The sequence below is a fragment of the Carettochelys insculpta genome, chromosome 6 (genome assembly GCF_033958435.1).
Source record: "Carettochelys insculpta isolate YL-2023 chromosome 6, ASM3395843v1, whole genome shotgun sequence".
Taxonomy (NCBI): domain Eukaryota; kingdom Metazoa; phylum Chordata; order Testudines; family Carettochelyidae; genus Carettochelys; species Carettochelys insculpta.
The window spans coordinates 109,567,183-109,586,703 of NC_134142.1; the positions used below are offsets into that span (position 1 = coordinate 109,567,183).

The 19,521-nt window shown below is 44.3% G+C and overlaps 1 protein-coding gene across 1 annotated transcript; it reads left to right on the forward strand.

The window, feature by feature from the left end:
• Positions 1-13,002: 13,002 nt before the first annotated feature.
• Positions 13,003-16,150, forward strand: ASCL2 (achaete-scute family bHLH transcription factor 2). The gene is made up of 2 exons (XM_074995981.1): positions 13,003-14,658; positions 15,346-16,150. The coding sequence occupies exon 1, from the start codon at positions 13,905-13,907 to the stop codon at positions 14,634-14,636; it is 732 nt and encodes a 243-aa protein (XP_074852082.1). The 5' UTR covers positions 13,003-13,904; the 3' UTR covers positions 14,637-14,658; positions 15,346-16,150.
• The last annotated feature ends 3,371 nt before the right edge of the window (positions 16,151-19,521 follow it).

The window sequence follows — 19,521 nt, forward strand, 5'->3', positions numbered from 1 at the left end:
GGTGCCCTTGTGGCTAGCCCACCTCCAGCCATGGCAGGTGCTGTCTGGGCACCACCCCCAGGGCCTATGGCTGGTCTGGCCTCCCATAAGGTTGGCAGCAGGCTGGTGCCCATGCCCAGGGGGCTGCCTGCTGGGTCCAGGTGGGACGCAATACCTTGCACATGGTTCCCCATGGCAGGACCACAGAACAAGGCCCTGCTCAAGCTGGCTGGGTGCCACTTGCAGTATGCCCCATTTATGCCCGCCTCCCACACCCTGGGGTGTGTGATGTGCAGGGTATTTACTGGAGGGAACACTGCCCGCCTCCTCAGATATGCTGGAGGTGGCCTGGCTGGTGGGGACCGGCTTCAGGAGGAGGATGACAGGCATGCTGCTGCTTGCTTCCGAGCCTGCATCCGCCTCTGGCTGCAGCGGGGGTTGGGACTCAGATGCCTGCTCCTCCTTCTCCTTGGGGGGGCTCCAGTGCCATGTTGATGGGGCACCCTGGAGGTGATGTGTTGTTTCCCCCATCCCCAGGATGTGGTGCAGCTCTCGGTAATGGGGAAATGTTGCTGATCCTGCTCCAGAGCATCACGGGCCCAGAAGCAGCCTTGCGGGAGCTCCTTGACCTTCTCCCAGACCAGCTCCATGCTGCGGGACGGGGAGGTGGCCCCTTTCTGCCAGGGCAGTGGCCATCCAGGCATAGGCAGGGCATTCCAGATCTTGGCCCTGTGGGGTTGAGGAGGGTCTCTTCCTCACCCCCACAAGTCCAGGAGGGCCTAGACCTTGGGCCCAGTCGAGGAGGAGGCCCACCATTTGGTGCCCTGGGGTGGGTCCTGGGACCCCAGAGGCTGCTCCCTTGAGGGCCTTGGGGTGGGTTTGAGGTGCCTGGCTGTCTGCCATTGGTTCAGGTTCTGCCATAAGGAGTGGCTGCAAGAGTGCAGGGGAGCAAAGGTTATGCTTCTGCTGCTTCCACACTCTCAACGTCCTGCCACAGGGTCTCCTGGGCTCTCTGCAGCTTTAAGAAGGGCCACAGGCAGGGACCATACAGCATTGATTGTTGTGGACAGGGTGTCCATTGGGGAACAGGCCTTTTCTGTTGACAGAAGGCCCTCTGGAATGTCCAGACCAGCTTTCTGTTAACAGATCTCTGTTGACAGAGGCGTTCTTCCTTGTGGGGAGCAGGATAAGGCCGTCTACAAACGTGCTGCATTCTGTTGATTTAATGTCAACAAAATGCCTCGGTAATCTGGACTCTCCCTGTGTTTTGTCGATGAAACCCTCTAGTATAGACACAGCCTAGATGTGCTCGTAGGCACCAATAATTGAACTCTCACACCAGTGATTCTGCTACAGAAGAACCCTATGTAGCTGGTTTTCAGTTAGGCAAGAACTTCAAGATCATGGATCATGTTTGCTATCTTGACCAGTTTTTGCGCTAACTTTAAAGGTAATCTCCAAAGCATGTGTATATTTATATATAAAATAAAAATTATTAGGTTACTTCTTTTTCTCCTCCCCATCTTCGCTTGGGAATCTTTAGTCCAAGAAGCTTTTTCTACATCATTTTTAAATTACAAGTTTGCATCTATTCTGACAGGACTACAATGTTAATTTTAATAGATTCCAGTCAACAGAGGACTCGGCTGTGATTCATTTAAGCAGGTACCGAAATCTCATTGAAGTCATAGGATTTAAGCATATGAGCTGGACTGGAGTGCAACAACTGAGAAGGGAAGGGATTTTTAAAGACCATGATCAACACTTTTGCTCTGGTGGCATAATATTTTAAAACTCTTATTTAATCCCAAAGCCACATACATATTCCATGGGAAAAGAGGTCCAAGAACCAGAACCCCTAATCCTTGCAATTAAGTACAAGAGCCCATAACATATTTCCAGACCTCTACAATACTACCCAAGAAGGTCTTCTGCAAAACCAGCACAGAAATCAGATGATTTTTGAGTTTTCTTCTAACACTAAACTGACACCAAAATAAGCTTTTCAAGCATACTTCATAGGTCATAAAGGAGGGAAATCAGGGACAAACCCTATTTTTAAAGACATCTTTTGTATATAATTTTTAAAAAGAGAAGAATGAATTGTAATTGTCAGAGCTGTGGTTTTGGTCAGGACATTAGTATGGATGGCAGCTCTTGTAATAAGTGGCATAGATTTCAAAAAGGCCACAGCAGAGAAGTTTTTGATTTTACGTCTGAAATGAAAGATGGCATCTTCCTGAGCACAATATCACTTAGCAGCCTAGAACTAGATTACAAGGGAAATGTGTCTCTTGTTTCAGTGCTACCTCCTGTGGTCTCTTGGATGAGGGCCTCCAAAGACAATCAAACATGAACTTGCTAAATTTACAGCTGATGGGATCATACCAAGGTCTCATGGCTTAGCCTCAGTGGCATAGCAGCTCAGGTGCCCACAACTGAATCATATAGTCTGTGCATGGAAAACTCTGAGATCAAATGCAAAAACATGCTAACGCTCCGGGGCATTAGGCTCTCTTGGATGTCTATGCAGAAGAAGTGGTGCATTGGGTAGCCTCCCCTAGCTAGACTGAATTCAGCTAACATGGGTAACAGCTGTAGTGAAGACACAGCAGCATGGGCTTCAAGAGACAAGAAGCTGAATAGGTATGCAGGAATCTTGCTTGGCTTGTATTACCAGCTCTGAAGTCTGTGCTGCGCTGTCTTCACTGCTCGTTTCCTGCACTAAGTGGATTCAAGATAGCTCATGTACTCCAGCCTATGCACAGTGTTTGCTGTACATACATGACACCTCTCTTTGAACGTGTGCACAGAAAAAGTCAGAATTATTTCCTCACATGCCTCTGAAATACTTACAGCTACTTAAAGTGTCTTGCTGCTTTGGGGCACACTAGTGCTTCATTTGCATAAAGTGTTTCATTCCCTACAGGGCTGGGAAAAAAAAGCTGCATCACATCTTATTCAAATGCAAGTAGAGACACAGGTGAGGGTGGGGCTGTGGAAAAATGTGGCCTGCAGGTTAGCTATAAAATATGGATGCCCCTTATGGCTTAGAGCTATGCTTTACTTACAACTGACGTCGCAATTTGTAAGAAATACCGGTAGCTCCAGTTGGGGAAGCAACAGGAGCTGTTTTCCCAACACATCATCAGATTTCATTTTCAGTCATTTAAGATCAGGAGCACACATGAAAAGTTATCACATGTAGCCTAGCTTAATAGGTTTTTAAGGGTAGAAGCGACCATTACCATTCAATTGTCTACTGTGACCATCTGCATAGCATCATTCATAGAATTTCACTAACTACCCTGTATGGAGCCCGATAATTTGCGTGACTCACAGTCATCTATTCCAGAAAACACCCATTCTTTTTGACAACATAAAGGGATAAGACTCCACCACTTCCCTTGGTAGTTTTAACAATGATTAAATCACCCCTGGTGTTAAAACCATGTGACTAATTTCTAATTTGAATTTGTCTAGCTTCAGCTTCCAGCCAGGTGTTCTTGTTATGCCTCTCTCTACTAGGGTAATGCCCAGTATTTTCCCTTCCTGAAGGTACTAATACAGTGGTCTTCAACATCTTTTCCTTTGTGGACTCCTAAAAAATTTCTAGTGGCTGTGCAGAGCTGTTTTGAAATCTTAGCAATAATCTGAAGAACCCTGAACTGAAAACTGTTGTACTAACACTCTTACCTATTAACTACAGTTACATATTGATCTCTTTAATAAACCACCAAAGGAAGATTGGATAAACATAGCACTCAAATAAGACTGAACCCTACTGAGAAGGTGTTGATAGTGTCTTGGCTAGCAAAGAATGATGGTCGGTGATACATATTGCAGGAGTAGAGGTAATTTTGTCCATCTTACTGCCAAAATAGGGTTCTTTCTTACATTGAATTCTCCAGTCCATGGTGCAATTAAGGATTAAATGACTCACTGGATGGTACTTCTGCCACATCTATTGCATTACAAGCAAAGGAATAATTGGTAATGTAAAGAACAGTCAGTATATGGGGACAACTCCATTTAAAAGGCCTGCATAGTCAGTGAAGCACACTTCACTCAACACAACAGAGAGTAAGCCGTGCTAGTCTAGACACTATCAAAACAAAAAGCAGTCAAGTAGCACTTTAAAGACTAGCAAAATAGTTCATTAGAGCTGTGTCTACACGTGCATGCTACTTTGAAGTAGCGGCACTAACTTTGAAATAGCGCCCGTCGTGGCTACACGCGTTGGGCGCTATTTCGAAGTTAACTTCAACGTTAGGCAGCGAGACGTCGAAGTCGCTAACCTCATGAGGGGATCGGAATAGCGCCCTACTTCGACGTTCAACGTCGAAGTAGGGACCGTGTAGGCGTCCCGCAACGTCGAAATTGTGGGGTCCTCCATGGCAGCCATCAGCTGGGGGGTTGAGAGACATTGTCTCTCCAGCCCGTGCGGGGCTCTATGGTCACCGTGTGCAGCAGCCCTTAGCCCAGGGCTTCTGGCTGCTGCTGCTGCAGCGGGGGATTCATGCTGCATGCACAGGGTCTGCAACTCGTTGTCGGCTCTGTGGATCTTGTGGTGTTTAGTGCAAGTGTGTCTGGGAGGGGCCCTTTAAGGGAGCAGCTGGCTGTTGAGTCCGCCGTGTGACCCTGTCTGCAGCTGTGCCTGGCACCCTTATTTCGATGTGTGCTACTGTGGCGTGTAGATGTTCCCTCGCTGCGCCTATTTCGATGTGGTGCTGCGCAACGTCGATGTTGAACATCGACATTGCCAGCCCTGGAGGACGTGTAGACGTTATTCATCGAAATAGCCTATTTCGATGTCGCCACATCGAAATAGGCTACTTCGATGTAGGCTTCACGTGTAGACGTAGCCTAGGTGAGCTTTTGTGGGACAGACCCACTTCAAAGTGGGTCTGTCCCACAAAAGCTCACCTAATGAACTATTTTGCTAGTCTTTAAAGTGCTACTTGACTGCTTTTTGTTTTCACTCAACACAGTATTAATATCTCAAATACTAAGCCTTCTTCTGTACTGGCATTTATAGCACTTCAGTCTGGGGAGTGACAAAGTGCCTTCTTCACACACTCAACCAGAGATTCAGAGGTGACAGACACCAGAAGACAATTATGTGAATGTCAATTCAACAGAGAAATGGCTGCCACATTGAAATAATTAAAGACCATCTGAAGGCAATTTTAGCCTATGGCACTCGAAACGTACCACTTAGACTGGTAACTGTAGATAAGGTCAAAAGACATACGATAGAATTGTGGTTGCTTCTGGCTTCCTACATGGCAATGCCAAGTCAAGACAGGATAATTCATGCTCTGGAGGGAGGCTGACCAAGAAAGAGGACATCACAGATAAGAACGACGTGTGCACATCATATGGGGGAAAGGTTTGAAGTCAGAGGTGATGTGTAACACAGTCATGCAATACATCCAACAGTCTAACCATAAATGGTGCAGTCAACACTTTCTGAAAATGAAGTTCAGTCACTCAGCTGACACCCAAAGCAATTCCATGTAATAGGATGCGATAAATCCTGCCTCTTGGGCATTGATCTCAATAGGGAACAAGGAGGTGCCACACCATTCCAAGGCGAGCTCAGGAAGTGACTGGACCTCAGAGAGGCGCAGTACGTCTCGGAGCTCTCTGATGCAGGGAGAGTGTGATAGGGCTTCCTGCCCAGTTGACAAACTAGTGATAAAGAGCGCCCTGGGACAGCTGTGCAGCTGCAGCATCTGCAGTGCATGGAGAGAACAGTTATCATGCAGGAGAGAAGCACAGCTTGTTGATCCCTTCTCCTAGTCAAGGACAATGTGAAGCTTCCCCTCCTATACACAGCTGCAGCATACGGGGTGATTAAATTATTACAGCCTCCTGTTTCCTCAAATACACAACTCCTATTCCTTTGATGCTTTGCTTTTGTGGGGGCAGAAGCATCACCCCCAAATGAAGCATTTTGCTGTCAGTAGGAATAGCCACTACTTACGGAGCCAACATGAGCTTGAAATGCTTTGGCTTCCTTTCAGGACTGAGAACAAGGAGAAAAATAATGTCATGGTCATTATGAGACACTCTGTATGCAGAACTGCAGGCAGCCAAATAACCAGTGCATTGTTTCCCCAAAATACTTTCTCCTTGCTGTAGAAACTAGCCCCAAGATGTGACAAAATTACAGAGGGGTGCTGGGTCTGGTTCAACCCATTCAGTCTTTCACCTACTGCCTATAATATGGCTATATTCCCTTTAGTACTTGCTTGTAAATAAAAAGTACCACACTGTAAATCACCTAACTCTGCCTTCACCAAAACACACACAAGCGAAATTAATTAGAGCAAGCTCTCCTTCACCCATCACAATTACCTGAGAACAAAAACACAAAGAAACCCCACAGCCAAAGTCTGCATTCTTTGGCTCATCAGAAGGGTGCATTGTGAAGGCTGATTAACATGCATATAGCATATACACACAATCAAAGCTAAAATAAACTTTTAAACCCAGGCTGCCTCTTTTCACGAAGGGAAAGAGGAGAGTGAAGGGGGAGGACATTGCATTTGCCAAGCTTAAAATTCATGATGCAACTTTGCAGTGAATGGAAACAAAGTTTGCCTGTAGCAGTCTTGAAAGAAACAAAACCAAAGACAAACCACAAAACCTCTAAAAGAATTTTTTTTTAAATTTCCAAAAGATGTCTTAGAAACCCTAGACTGAGTCTCAGGCATTTTCAAATGAATTTAAAATGAGTGAGAAGTGTGATAGGAAAATAGCTAAAAGACTCATCGACTTTGGTGACAATAATCCATGGAAAAGCAAAACATTTTTTGGGGGGGAGTGCAATTAAAAACAACTTTTATGCTGAAATTGTAAAGAACAAACATATAATCAGAAGAAGACCCCCCACATGCACCAAAACACAAGCATCTGTTAAAGTACAAAACTATTAAAGTAACATTCAGGTTATAAGTGTAATTGTTCAAAAGCCAAGACATGCAAACAATAGATGCGAACACACAGCTTTTAATTCTGCTCCCTTGAAAGAATGCACCCTGATAGAGACTTCAGTACTATGAACTTTTATATGTGTGCTTCACATTGAGCATGCTGACAGTCCAACTGACATGCACTATATCTGTTTTCATTCTTGAATGCTTAAACTACTGTTTCATCACAATGGTCCAGCACATTGTTACTGATGTTATGTCAGGTCCAAGAGACCTTATCAACTCAAATAATTCTCATGCAAGTGAGCCCTGGTTATGTGAACTGGGTTACTCTGGGGAGTTTGTATTACATGAAGACTGGGGGTCCTGTGTGCGAGCTACCACAATAGAAATGAGGATCAGTTTATTGCAGATCTGATTCCCTATCATCTTTTCTGCAACATGCTGTCATTTGCACTTGTGCAAAATGACTCCATTGCATTGTGCACTCACTGTGGACAGGTGCAAATGATGACACAAAGTGAATGTTCATGGAGAATCAGTCCCTCTACTAGACAAATTTTCCTCTCTATAAGGTACACCATTGTTTACTCTGTGATCGTATAGTGCTTACCACCACAACATCCCACACTATTTGTGACCTCCAGGTGTAGTGTAACACAAGTGGTAAATATTAGTTTCATCTTACATCTGCTGTTTAATAAGGGAAGATATTTTCCCCATTTGCAGACAAAGTACATCTCTGAACTGTTTTGCCAGCTAGTTATTCAAGGTAGTGGTATTTTAAGCATATACTGCAATTTATTATTTCTAATTTTATTATGTCTTACACTGCAGCGTAGCAAATTCATTTTTCATGTAACAACTTTATAGAGTTTTAAAACTGAAATGTTTCCAAGCACTTTAAGTGCTTTCTTAAAGGTATCACAAACCTAATTTCATTATTGTAAGAATCTGTCCTGAATTTACTTCCATCCACGTAGGTCCAAATCCTGCAAAGACTTACAAACATCCATTTACCTTTACATACTGTCAGAAGGAAGACTGACATCAGTGGATCTACTTGTGTAATCTATGGATTTCATAGTTTGGGTTAACTGACTTTTTAATATATACATTCTTAATGTTAATTTAATTTCACTGTGGAAACAAAACAAATCCACAATTATTAATCTTCATTTGCTGAGTGTAGGAAAAAGGACTTTCCTGCTTCCTAGACAGCTGAAGTTTTCAATACAAGTTTCTGTTCTTCAAAATACATAGAATGGACAAGCGTGCACTGAATTTGAGTGTTGAACGTGCCTTGCCTCTGACTGTCAGAAATGCTGAGCATTGGCAGCTACAAGTGACAGATAGCTGATGCTCAGTAGTTCCAGAGCTCAAGCACAGAGTGAGTTAGGTTCACCAGTCAAATTCACTGGCCACTTTTGAAACACTTGGCCAAATTGGCTTATGTATCCACAATGCTATACGAATATGCCTTTGCGGGATGTGTTGGTGAATATTTAACAAAGGATGGGAAAGAAAGTCTTTTTTACCTAAATGCTATTGCCATACAAATCGTAAATAATGAAGCCATATACAGAATATATAAAATTATTATTTGTAGCATCGTAGTGCCTAGGAGCTCAAAGCCTGGATGAGGACTTACCACTACGAGCAGCTGCACAAACACAGAACAAAGATGGTCACTGACCCATAGATCCTACCGTTTAAATTGCATACTACCTTTCATGTGTATTATATCCCAGTGTGTTGCACATAAAGAAATAAAAGTGATGGACACAGAGGGGAAAGAGGGTACCACCCTGACAGAGTTGTGGTCTGATACACTGCTGCCACTGTTCACTCTTTGTTCACCCCTCTGCCAAATGGGTGTGAAATACTGCCCCTGTGATTTGGCAGCATTAAGCACCCACTTTACATAGCTATTAATGAAGACATAAGGTGTAAGGCAGTGGCAACTGAGAACCCTAAGTCAACTTTAGAATGTGTCTCTCTAAGCTTTTCAGGCTAGTGTGTAATGGCTATGAGACTCATTTTAATATCTGTCTTCTTCACAGTTCTCCTAAAGCCCTACTTTGCTCTCTCCCAAGTGACAGCAAATATTTACAGACGTATATCCCACTAGTGTCCCACTCCAGGGAGTATATACAACGTCTACTATAACACAATCTTTCCACAGCAAATTAAAGGCCTACCCAAAACAAAAGAACCCAGTAATAAATGCCATCACTCCAACTATGGGAAACAGCTGGGGAAAAAGGTAAGTCCTGCAGCATGCCAAGAAAGCCAACAGCAGCAGCAAGTTTGGACCAGTGAAAAATGCTATGTTCACAGTCTTACATGGGAGGAGCTCCAGGACCTTAGTAATGGACAGCAGAACAAGCCCTTAACTCAGATAGCAACCTCCCCAATCCCAGTGAAATCATCTTTCATGTACCTAATTCTAGGGACCCTTAATTCAAGCATCCCAGCGCAGTTGCTCTGATGGCATATGGAGAAAGCTCTATGAGACAGCTGGCTAGGAACCAAGACAGACAGCATCTGAACAAATCCCAGAGAGGTCAATATAAAAGCTACTACAAACTTCAGTAGGCTACTACCTTTCATGTGTAATATATCCCAGCGTGTTGTACATAAAGAAATAAAAGTGAGTAAAGCAACAGTAAGTTGACAGAACTCAGAAGTTTTGTCGACAGTTGTACCCCGCTCACCATGGCTATGTCTGCACTAGGCCAAAACTTTGAAATGGCCATGCAAATGGCCATTTCGAAGTTTACTAATGAAGCACTGAAATACATATTCAGCACCTCATTAGCATGCTGGCAGCTGCGGCACTTCGAAATTGCTGCGGCTCGCCACCGCGCAGCTCTGCTGTTAGGAATAAAGGGATTTCGAAGTTGCAGGGGTCCTTTCGAAAAGCCACACAGCGGCAAGCCATGGCAATTTCGAAGTGCCTCAGCTGCCAGCATGCTAATGAGGTGCTGAATATGTATTTCAGCGCTTCATTAGTAAACTTCAAAATGGCCATTTGCAGTTTTGGCCTGTCAAAAAAAGCTGGTCTGGACCAGGAGACCCTGTCTGCTATGCTTCCAGCTGGCTGTTTTGCTGACAGAGCAACTGGGCAGTCAAACTGCTCTCTGTCGACAGAAGTTTTACCAGAAGATATCTTCCAACAAAACTTCTGCCAACAAATCCCTTTAGTTTAGACATAGCCCTGGAGCATGTTGCACTAATCCAATCTGGGAGGTGGAGTCAAGGATTAACAGAGCAAGATCCAGAGCTGAAAAAAGTTTGAAGTATTTAGCCTCACTTACATGTTAAAAAGTACTTTGCCACCTGTACGTTGCCAGTAGGAATCTCTTGGAGAAAGGAGCACACTTCAGATATGGGAACAGAACAATTATTGCTCTCTTCTGGATACTCCACCCAAAGAACTAGCATTTTCTGTGTTTTTTTCTTTCTTTTCTTTTTTTTTTTTTGTTTGTTACTAAACCCAGATCTTTCTTTACACAAGCTGTAAAAGTGGTTCTAATAATTCACCGATAAATGATGGAAGACCTAATCTCAAAAACTGTTGTTTAACATGGACCTTAAATTGGGCCCTCTCCAGCAATTGTAGTGAAACAGTATGTAAAAGTTAAAAGCTATAAACTAGTTTTGCTTCAACTGCATCTGAATCAAGTTTCCATGGCTTGTGAGGGCTCAAATTCTGCATCAAGCAAAACATCCCAGTGACATTTCAAAGAGGGAACCAGAGCCTACATATGATTATTGTAAAATGAAATAAAGTTACTCATCTAGATCTCTTAATAAGCATAGGCTAATTATTTAAAATTCATGATTCTCAGCCAGTGAAGGCTAACATTGGTAAAAAGTGTTTTTACTTGAATACTGTGTTTAATCCAGACCACAAGTTTCTCTAAATCAAAATGTATTAGCACGCTAATTTTAATACTCTTTGTATTCTTCCCCTTTAAGATGACAGTCTTTATAGACATTGCAAGAAATAATGATCTTTCTGAAATTTGCCATCTGCCAATGTTGGTGCTTGGACTGAGACTAACTTCAGTACAAAAAAAAAGTTAAATTAACAAGACTGTTTTGGAGAAAGCATGTGTATATGGGAGAAGAAGGAAGAAAGATGGGGGAAGAGAGTCACTGCTTGCTACTCTGAAAGCTTTCCCCTTCATCCAAAGCTACAAGTGAACCTGTCTTGCCTGGCACCCTTAGGACCTGAATTTTGCTGAGCTAGAGAATTTGCAGGACCACAGATGATCAATATTGTCTAGCAGGCTTACCCATGCTTTCACTGCTTACTGGGCTCTTAGCAGACATTTAGGCATAAACTGTAGGTAAATAACAGCACAGAACACTGAGAGCCAGGACTGGTGGCTGTAAACAAACTTTATGGGACTGTAGGAAACTTGGCCACACCCAAGATAGGTGGACAACCAGTTTATCTAAAATTATTGCAGACAACAAATGTTGCTGGACCAGAGAGTGCCAGACTAGAAAGGTTCAGCCTCCATCTAAATTCCAGTATTCGGAGAATAGGACTAATTATATCACACTTCTTGCCAAAGTCATTTGTTTTCCCTTTCATTTCAGGGCCCAATTAAAACTCACCTCCCCATTTCATCTTCTGGCTCCAACACAGAGCAAGAAGCGTCTTTTATGTAGAGGCTTTTCCTTTGATGTATGACACAAGTATCTTAATTTAGCATCAGCCTTGGGAGGTAGGGAAGTTTCTATTCTCTCCCTCTCTTTTGTTAAGAAGGAACAGAAGCATGGAGAGATTAAGTGATTTGCCCAAGGTTTCAGTCTGTGGAAAAGCTGGAAACAGAACCATGACCTCCTATCTTTCAATCCAGATCCCTAAACATAAGATTATTGTCTCTGTTACAGAACTGTCTAGTCTTCTCTCTCTTTACAAAATCTTGACACTGATAGTGCAAGGAACTTCTTGTCAGAAGCTCCAAGGAATCAAGAAATATTTTTCTATAGCTTTATTAGATCCATCTTTTTTTATTTCAGCTCTCTGAAATCATCTTTTCCATCCTGCCCTTTTCCTCCGAGCACTTAACTTGAAGTCAAAAGAGACTAGTGGCAGGTTTAATGTTAAACAAGTGCACAGGTTTTTGCACTACCGGGGACTTCATTTTTATTGTCCACACTATTTCTGAACTATCATGAAATCCTGCAAAACACGTTTTGTGAGAGACACAGTTTATCATACAGCATATGTGCTAAATATGCAATCTGTGCATTTGCCTGCCATATGCTCAATATCTTAAGTACAGAAAATTAATTCTATTTCTATTGCATCTTTTTAACACTGCCCAAGATTTTGAGGGTTACATTTTATTATAACTACTGTATGGTATCTTAATATAGGTATACCATTGCATAGCTTATGGATGCATTATGAATACAAAAGGTTTTACTGTATCATTTAAATTCATTTGCTAAATGTGTTTGGAAAATATAGTTGATTCACTGCTCAAAGGGACGCAGGCAGTACATGTGGTGATCCAGGCTGAGTTGCAAACAGTATTGTCAATTCTCACAACAACTTTATTTCAAGTCTACCAACATTTGGATTTTTTAAGATCTAGGCTTAAGACTGGAATTATAATGTCAGAGATTATTAAAAATGTTTCCTAGCTGGCATGGTTGCAGAGAAGAGCTTGGAAACAAAGCTTCTACAGTTGAAAAACTCAGAAACCAGATACGAAGGCAAAAAGTATTTTCAATAATTTTTCTCATGATTTTCACTGCATCATTATGATTATCTGGGGGATGACACATAATATCCCAGTGCTTAGGGGCAGCAATACAGTCCAACTTATATGACCATTCCACTTTTCCTCATACCTTTTTCAAATTCCTTTTTATCTGACATTTACTGTGCTTGGTCTCTGACCAAGAGTGATGTTTGCATCGGACAGTTAATGAAATAACATCTTACATTGTTGGTTATTCTACAAACATAGCTATATATAATCATTTTATAGAATTAAAGTGTATTCAGCTCATTGACAAATGAAGAAAAGTTTATTGTACCAATGATGCAAACCAAGAGTATCAAAACAACTTTGCTGGGAATGTATAATGTAATGCTGTGATTCTTGTGTGCATATTTGCTACTTAGCAGTACAGGTATTAGTAAAAAAAACAGTGAGAAAATTAGTGCTTTGCTCTCCTGAGGCTCACAGGGCAGGTGCAATTGGCAGAGCAGTCAGGGGGAGGGGGCCCCTTCATTTGCGGGGTAGAGTTAGGAGTGAGGGAAGGTCTTCTCCTGTCTCTCTCTAGGACAGCAGTGAGAGAGACGCACACCTGTAAAGGCAGAAGCCAAGGAACGTCTCCGTCTACGCCTGCAACTCACAGATGTAAGAGCTGGCGCTTTCCTAGGCCCCAAGCTGGCTGCATTGGGATGCAAATAAGGCGGAGCACGTGCTCCTCACTGGGGGGAGGGATTGTTTATGGAACCTCCACCGGGAGCCACGCGCCGGGCGTACGAAGCTGCCAAGCGAATTCCCCATTGGGTGGGAGGAGGCTCGGGAGCAGTGAGGGGGCAGGGGGGGTTGTGTGTGTGGCGCGCGGTGCGTCGCGTGCTGCTCCCGGGGGCTCGCGAGCGGCGGCAGCAGCAGCGCGTGTTGATAAGGGGCAGCGCTGGGAGGAACCTGCTGCAGAGGCGCATTGACAGCGCGCGAGGGAGCACGGCTGGAAAGGAGGGAGGGGGTGGGCTACGGAAGCAGTCGCGGCCGGCGTAGGGGCTGAGGGGGGCCCGGCTGCACGCGCTGGGCACGCTCCCGCTGTTTGCAGTTAAAGGGGAGGGACAAATATCTGGCAGGGGTTTATTTCCCCCCCGAAAAAAGCTGTTTTTGCAAGTTTTTTTCCCTTGCAAACTTCTCCCCACTCGCAGCCCCGCCTCGGTCCCCTGCCCCCCGGAGGCTGAGGCAGGGTAGATGCCCCAAGATGAACGGCGGGCCAATGGCAGCTGCCATGCAACCGCCACCCCGGCCTTGCACAAGCTTCCCCTTGCACGGATGCGCCGCCGGCTCCTTGGCGATGAAGTTCCAGCCGATGCCAGGGGCAGCAGCCTCCTCCTCGGGGCAGCAGCCGCCGGGGGCCGCTAAGGGCCCGGCCCAGAACCCCAGCGGCCCCTCGGTGGCGCGCTGCCGAGGCGCCAAGCGGCGCTCGGGCTCGCCCGAGCTGCTGCGCTGCAAGAGGCGCCTGGCTTTCCCGGGGCTGGCCGGACAGCCCCCGCCGGCGGGGGGAGCCGCGGCCGTGGCCCGGCGCAACGAGCGCGAGAGGAACCGGGTGAAGCTGGTGAACCTGGGCTTCCAGACCCTGCGCCAGCACGTGCCCAACGGCGCCGCCAGCAAGAAGATGAGCAAGGTGGAGACGCTGCGCTCGGCCGTGGAGTACATCCGAGCCCTGCAGCAGCTGCTGGACGAGCACGATGCGGTCAGCGCCGCCTTCCACGACGGCCTCCTGGCCCCAGCGCGGGCCGCCCCCGGCGGCTGCTCCTACTCCTCCGCTTCGCCCTCGTTCGCCTCCTCCTCCTCCTCCGGCGGCCGGGAGAGCAGCTCCGTGCCGGGCTCCCCGCACTCGGCTTATTCCTCGGACGAGAGCGGCTACGAGGTGGTGCTGAGCCCGGAAGCGCGCGAGCTGCTGGACTTCACCAGCTGGATCGGGAGCTACTGACCGCCGCGTGCCCAACCCGCAGGTAAAGCGGCCGGCGCGCGACCTGCCCTTGCAGCCTCCCCTCCACCCCTCCCCGTGCATTGCAATAGGTGCAGCGGCGCTGCAAGGACCTAGCGGCCGTCCTGCCCCCCTGCCCGGGACGGTTGCGAGAGGCGGTGGCACGGGCCCCGGCGGTGAGTTTAGCTGTGGGGTTGCATGGAGACAAATAACCACCAAATGAAAGATCTTGGCCTTTACCACACAGTCCGGGCAAACCTCAGAGTCGGGCTCAAGCACATGCTGCCCTCGAGGTCGGTTGCATAAACCGCCCCCGCCCCCCAGCTTCTAGGTGGGCGCGAAGGCAAATAACTGCAACAGGCATAAGACAGCGGGTTCCGAAGTATGGGTGTGTGGGGGGGTGTGAAGTAAGGAATCAAACCCTTCGGATCTGGGGGGCAAAACTCCAAAATAAACGAGGAAACTGTGTGGCAGTCACTCCCTGAAGGAAGGGTGGAGTAGCCGGGCTACCTGGGCAGGTCGGGCAAGTTCTGTGCTTGATAAAGACAGTAAATCACTGGCCTATGCCTCGGTGCACAAGATTTAAACTGCACCCTTGTTGCTTGGAAATGAGTCCAGGGAGGGAGGAAGCTGTGTATCTCTCCTCCGAGTTGGGCAGGGTCTTGTTAATCACATGCTGCAGTGCTAACGGCCTCTCTCTTTTTCTTTGTAGGGGCCTTGAAAGCAGAGATGTGCAGGACCTCAGTACCTCGTTGGCCTTGATGCCTAGTATGATGCAGAAGAGTAAAATGAACTCTTACCACATGTTTTTTGCGTTCCAGGGGCCCTATTGCCAAGGTCTTGAAGGGGCTGGGCTTTGGAACCTACCTGCCAGGTTTCTTACTTGGAACAAAAGACTGTGGCTCTTGATTTTGTTTTGAAAGTGCAATTATGTAAATAGGTTATAGGGACCAATATCTTTAACTGCTGTTGTACAGGAGTATATGGTGCCCTCCAAGGCTTTAATTGCCAGTGAAATGGTTTGGTATACTCATGTTTCAAGTGATAGGTTGAAATCTGCCAGGCTTCCAACTTTTAACACAGTGTACTTTTTTATTTGGGAGGGGGTGAAAAATTAACACTTGATGCTTCCTTTTCTGAAGGGGGAGGGAATTTTTGTAATGTCAAAGATTCTATTTTTTATGTAACTTGAACTGTCTGTGGAAACACTATCAATATGAAGACTTATTTTTGTACAAGAAACTTTAGAAAAGGGGACAGAGAGGAGGAATTGTTTTAGTAAATCCAATCCTCTTGTTCCTTAACACTGCCAGTTAGAATATTTTGAGAATTTACAGTTTAGATAATATTTTTCCAACACTTTACTAAGGACTGTAAAAATATGTTTTGTCTTAAATGTGGTGTCCAAGTCTTGTCAGGTGTGAAGGTTCGCTTATCTGAAAACTGAAGTTTAATGTTTTGAAGGCATTTTATATGCACTTGCAAGGGTTTGTTAAGTTGTATATATGCAGTTTTTAAAGAATATTTTATGTAAATTGACTTTATAAATAAAATCTATTTATAAATGGCTTCTGGAGATTCAGGATGGACATTTCAACATGGTCTACTTACAAACATATCTCATTTTGCAGAAGGGAGGACTAGACATGGGAAGAACAGTTAATCACAAAAATGCTTGTACAATAGAAAATCATTAGATATGGGGCCATATTGTGCATGCAGAAGGGGAATGAGGGTAAAACAAGGAAACAGCTTCTCTGCTATTTTGTCAGCATTAGTCAGACACATTCACAGTTCTTATGCCCACCTGCATGCAAGAATGTTGCATGTGACTAGTCTTGCTCTGAGAACTAGTCACCTAAAAATGCATGGGAAGAAGGGGAGATTATGAAGGGGTCAGCATACTCCATCCTCTTAAGGAGTGATGTAATGGGAGTTCTCCCTAGGAGGTCTTCTGTCTCACCAAGATGTTGTGGTGCAGCAATCCCTAGCCTTCATTGTGGTGTTTGGCCTAAAGACACAACACAGCTCTAAGTAACTAATGGAGACAATGGTTGTCCAAGGTCTTGCTTTGTCTTGGCTTTGCAACTGAGGTTAGATTTGCATATCCTTCCTCAGGCTGATTAGTACCTTTTCAAATCCGTGTGACTGTTCCAGGTGTGTGGGAGTATTCAAATCTGGACTAATGTTAACTGAAGTTATACAAAAAGATGAATATATTATTTAGTTAATATTCCTAGTCAGAGTTAAAGAGACACCATTATTAAAGACTTAGATGAGTAAGTATTGCTAATTCTTAATATCTCATTTACAAGTTTTCTTCCTTCGGGGTTTATACTGAAGGGATATTCCAGGGGAAATATTCTTCAGCTATTGGGAAAGATTACCATGAATCAGCAATAACAAAGTAAGAAGCAGAGAACGTGAATGAGAAACCAATGACCCTTAGTTTCCAGCTATACTGGTAGCTCATTTAATTCAGTGATCTGCAGCAAAATGGATATGCTGAGTGAACACAGAACAAAGTACAGACCTTTAAACTAACTTTCCAAAAATCATATGTAAAGACTCCCCCTTACTTCACTGGAATAAGCAGCGCAAACATCTTGACTGTATTTACACTACAAAAATAACTTGGAAGTTGCTTACTTCGAAGTAAGCAACTTCAAAGTGAGCGTCTACACACACGCTACTTTGAAGTTAACTTCAAAGTAAGGGAAAAATGTGTGTAGACTCTCTGCTGGCTACTTTGCTGTAGTGCCTAACTTTAAAGTTAGTTCCTAGTGTAGACTCACCCCTTGTGAGTCAAGGAAAAGACAATGGGAGAATCTAACTCAACCTCTACCCTATTTTATTTCAAAGTTGTAACTAGGATGCTTTGTATCATATAGCACATCAACAGAGGGTGTTCATCCTCAGTTCCAGTAGATGAAAGCCCAGTGTGAGGTTAATGGAGAAGGCCAGAGCACCCTCAGCTCCTTTTGAAGACAAGAGCTTAGAGTACTTTAACATCTTTTATGAACAAAACTGGCGCTACTGTAAAATTTTCAAAAGCACTTTAGTGTCTTGGGAGACTGTGCTCCATGCAAACATAATGGGACTTGCATCCTGAAAGCAGTTTTGAATTTTTTCCCTTGGGACTTGTCAGCACCACAGAGAACACCAATAGGAGATCTGAAAGTAAAAGCTCTACCTGGCATTCTTAATCCTGTAAGTAGGTCCAGGGGTTGTGAGCCAGGGATGCCTGCAAACAGCCCAAAACAATAGGTCTGAGACAGGTTTTGAGGGATCACAGACACCGTGCTCTCCTCATGTTACTTAAATGGAAGGTGAGGCGAAGCTAGATCCTTGGCAGGAGTCCCATCATGGAAAAGGTTGAGAACAATCGGTCTAGACAACTACAGTACTGTTTAAAGATGAAAAATAATACACAGCCATGAAAGTGTTTGATACCATATTTGAATCATTAATGTAGTATTAAGTCATGTATTTACTTCTAGAAGGGGGCAGGCAAGATACCACGGGCCGGATGTGGCCTGCCTAATACTTGAATATGATCTGCAGGCTGCATGTGGACTATATACCAGTTATATCCAGCTGCCAGGGTAGTATGTGGAGGCCAGGAGCGCCACAGGCTTTTTAAATAGCCACAAGAATCCCAGGCAGCAGCCAGGCAGTGCGTAGGCAGGATCTGGGAGCCCTTTAAATAACAGCAATTAAACGAGCTGGCAGCTTGCAGCCCTGTAATAGATGGTGAGTAATTTCAATAATAAGAAAGGTGTAGTCCCTGAAACCTTTCTAAAATTCACAGGGTGTTCCTGTGCCCCCGACCCTTGGCAAGAGTTATTGCCCACCTCTGTTCTAGAACAATAGATCAATAGATATTGTTGCAGCTGTATTAAAAGTTGTCGCAGTCGTAACAAGAGTTACATTTTTCTCACTATAAATGCTGAGATGCTAAAAACTCATGAAATCTATAACCCATCTATAGCTGTTCAATAGCTTGGATTATTTGAACTGAGCCTAGGGTAAACCTCCTGTGCAACTTTGTACCATCAGCCAAGATTTTAAAAACTACTTAGTGGAGAAAGCAATTTTCTGGGGAAGCTCTGATTAAGCCTACTCAAGAACCACCCGGTGTGCTTTTCTAGATGATCCAACAGAATCATCTTGAAGATAATATTGGATGTAAAGCAGAGGATGAGCCAGCATTTAAAGTGAGAACAGTCCCTCTGGCTGCGTCTACACTACAAAAATAACTTTGAAGTTGCTTACTTCGAAGTGCAACTTCAAAGTTGAGAGTGTACATACACCCTACTTTGAAGAAAAGCTTTGAAGTAGGGCACTACTGCATTCCTGGGAATGGAGTAAGGACTATGAAGTTGGGCTTCGAAGTTAACTTCGAATTAAGAGAAAATGCGTATAGACTCTCTGGTGGCTACTTTGAAGAAGTGCCTAACTTTGAAGTTAACTTCAAAATTAGTTCCTAATGTAGACACAGCCCCTCTGTCTTTAGCTACTAAAAAGAAACTCCACATAAAGCTTGTTGAACAAACTAAGTAGTTCTAAGCCTTTCTACTAATAATAAAAAAGCTATATTGATCCTGACTTATGGAAAATGTTTGGGAACTGAGAAAAAAAATTCCTGTTTCTACCCTCAGAGTAGGTGAATCATGGGATATAATTTACTTCCCAATGCAGCAAGCTGAGAAAACAGCATTGGAAAAAAGAATAAAGATGAAATACTGATTTTGAAAGCACTGTGGATAGGACAAAATTTTTAAAGTAATTCTTTTAGTTATAATCTTTTTGAAGAAATAGTATGGAAAGAATGTGCCAGAGTAATACAGAACAACTGAATTAAGCCACCTCTAGAGCCTTCTTCCTA

Excerpts from the sequence above, each read along its gene's own strand:
- ASCL2 (XM_074995981.1), top strand. The coding sequence starts at position 13,905 with ATGAACGGCGGGCCAATGGCAGCTGCCATGCAACCGCCACCCCGGCCT.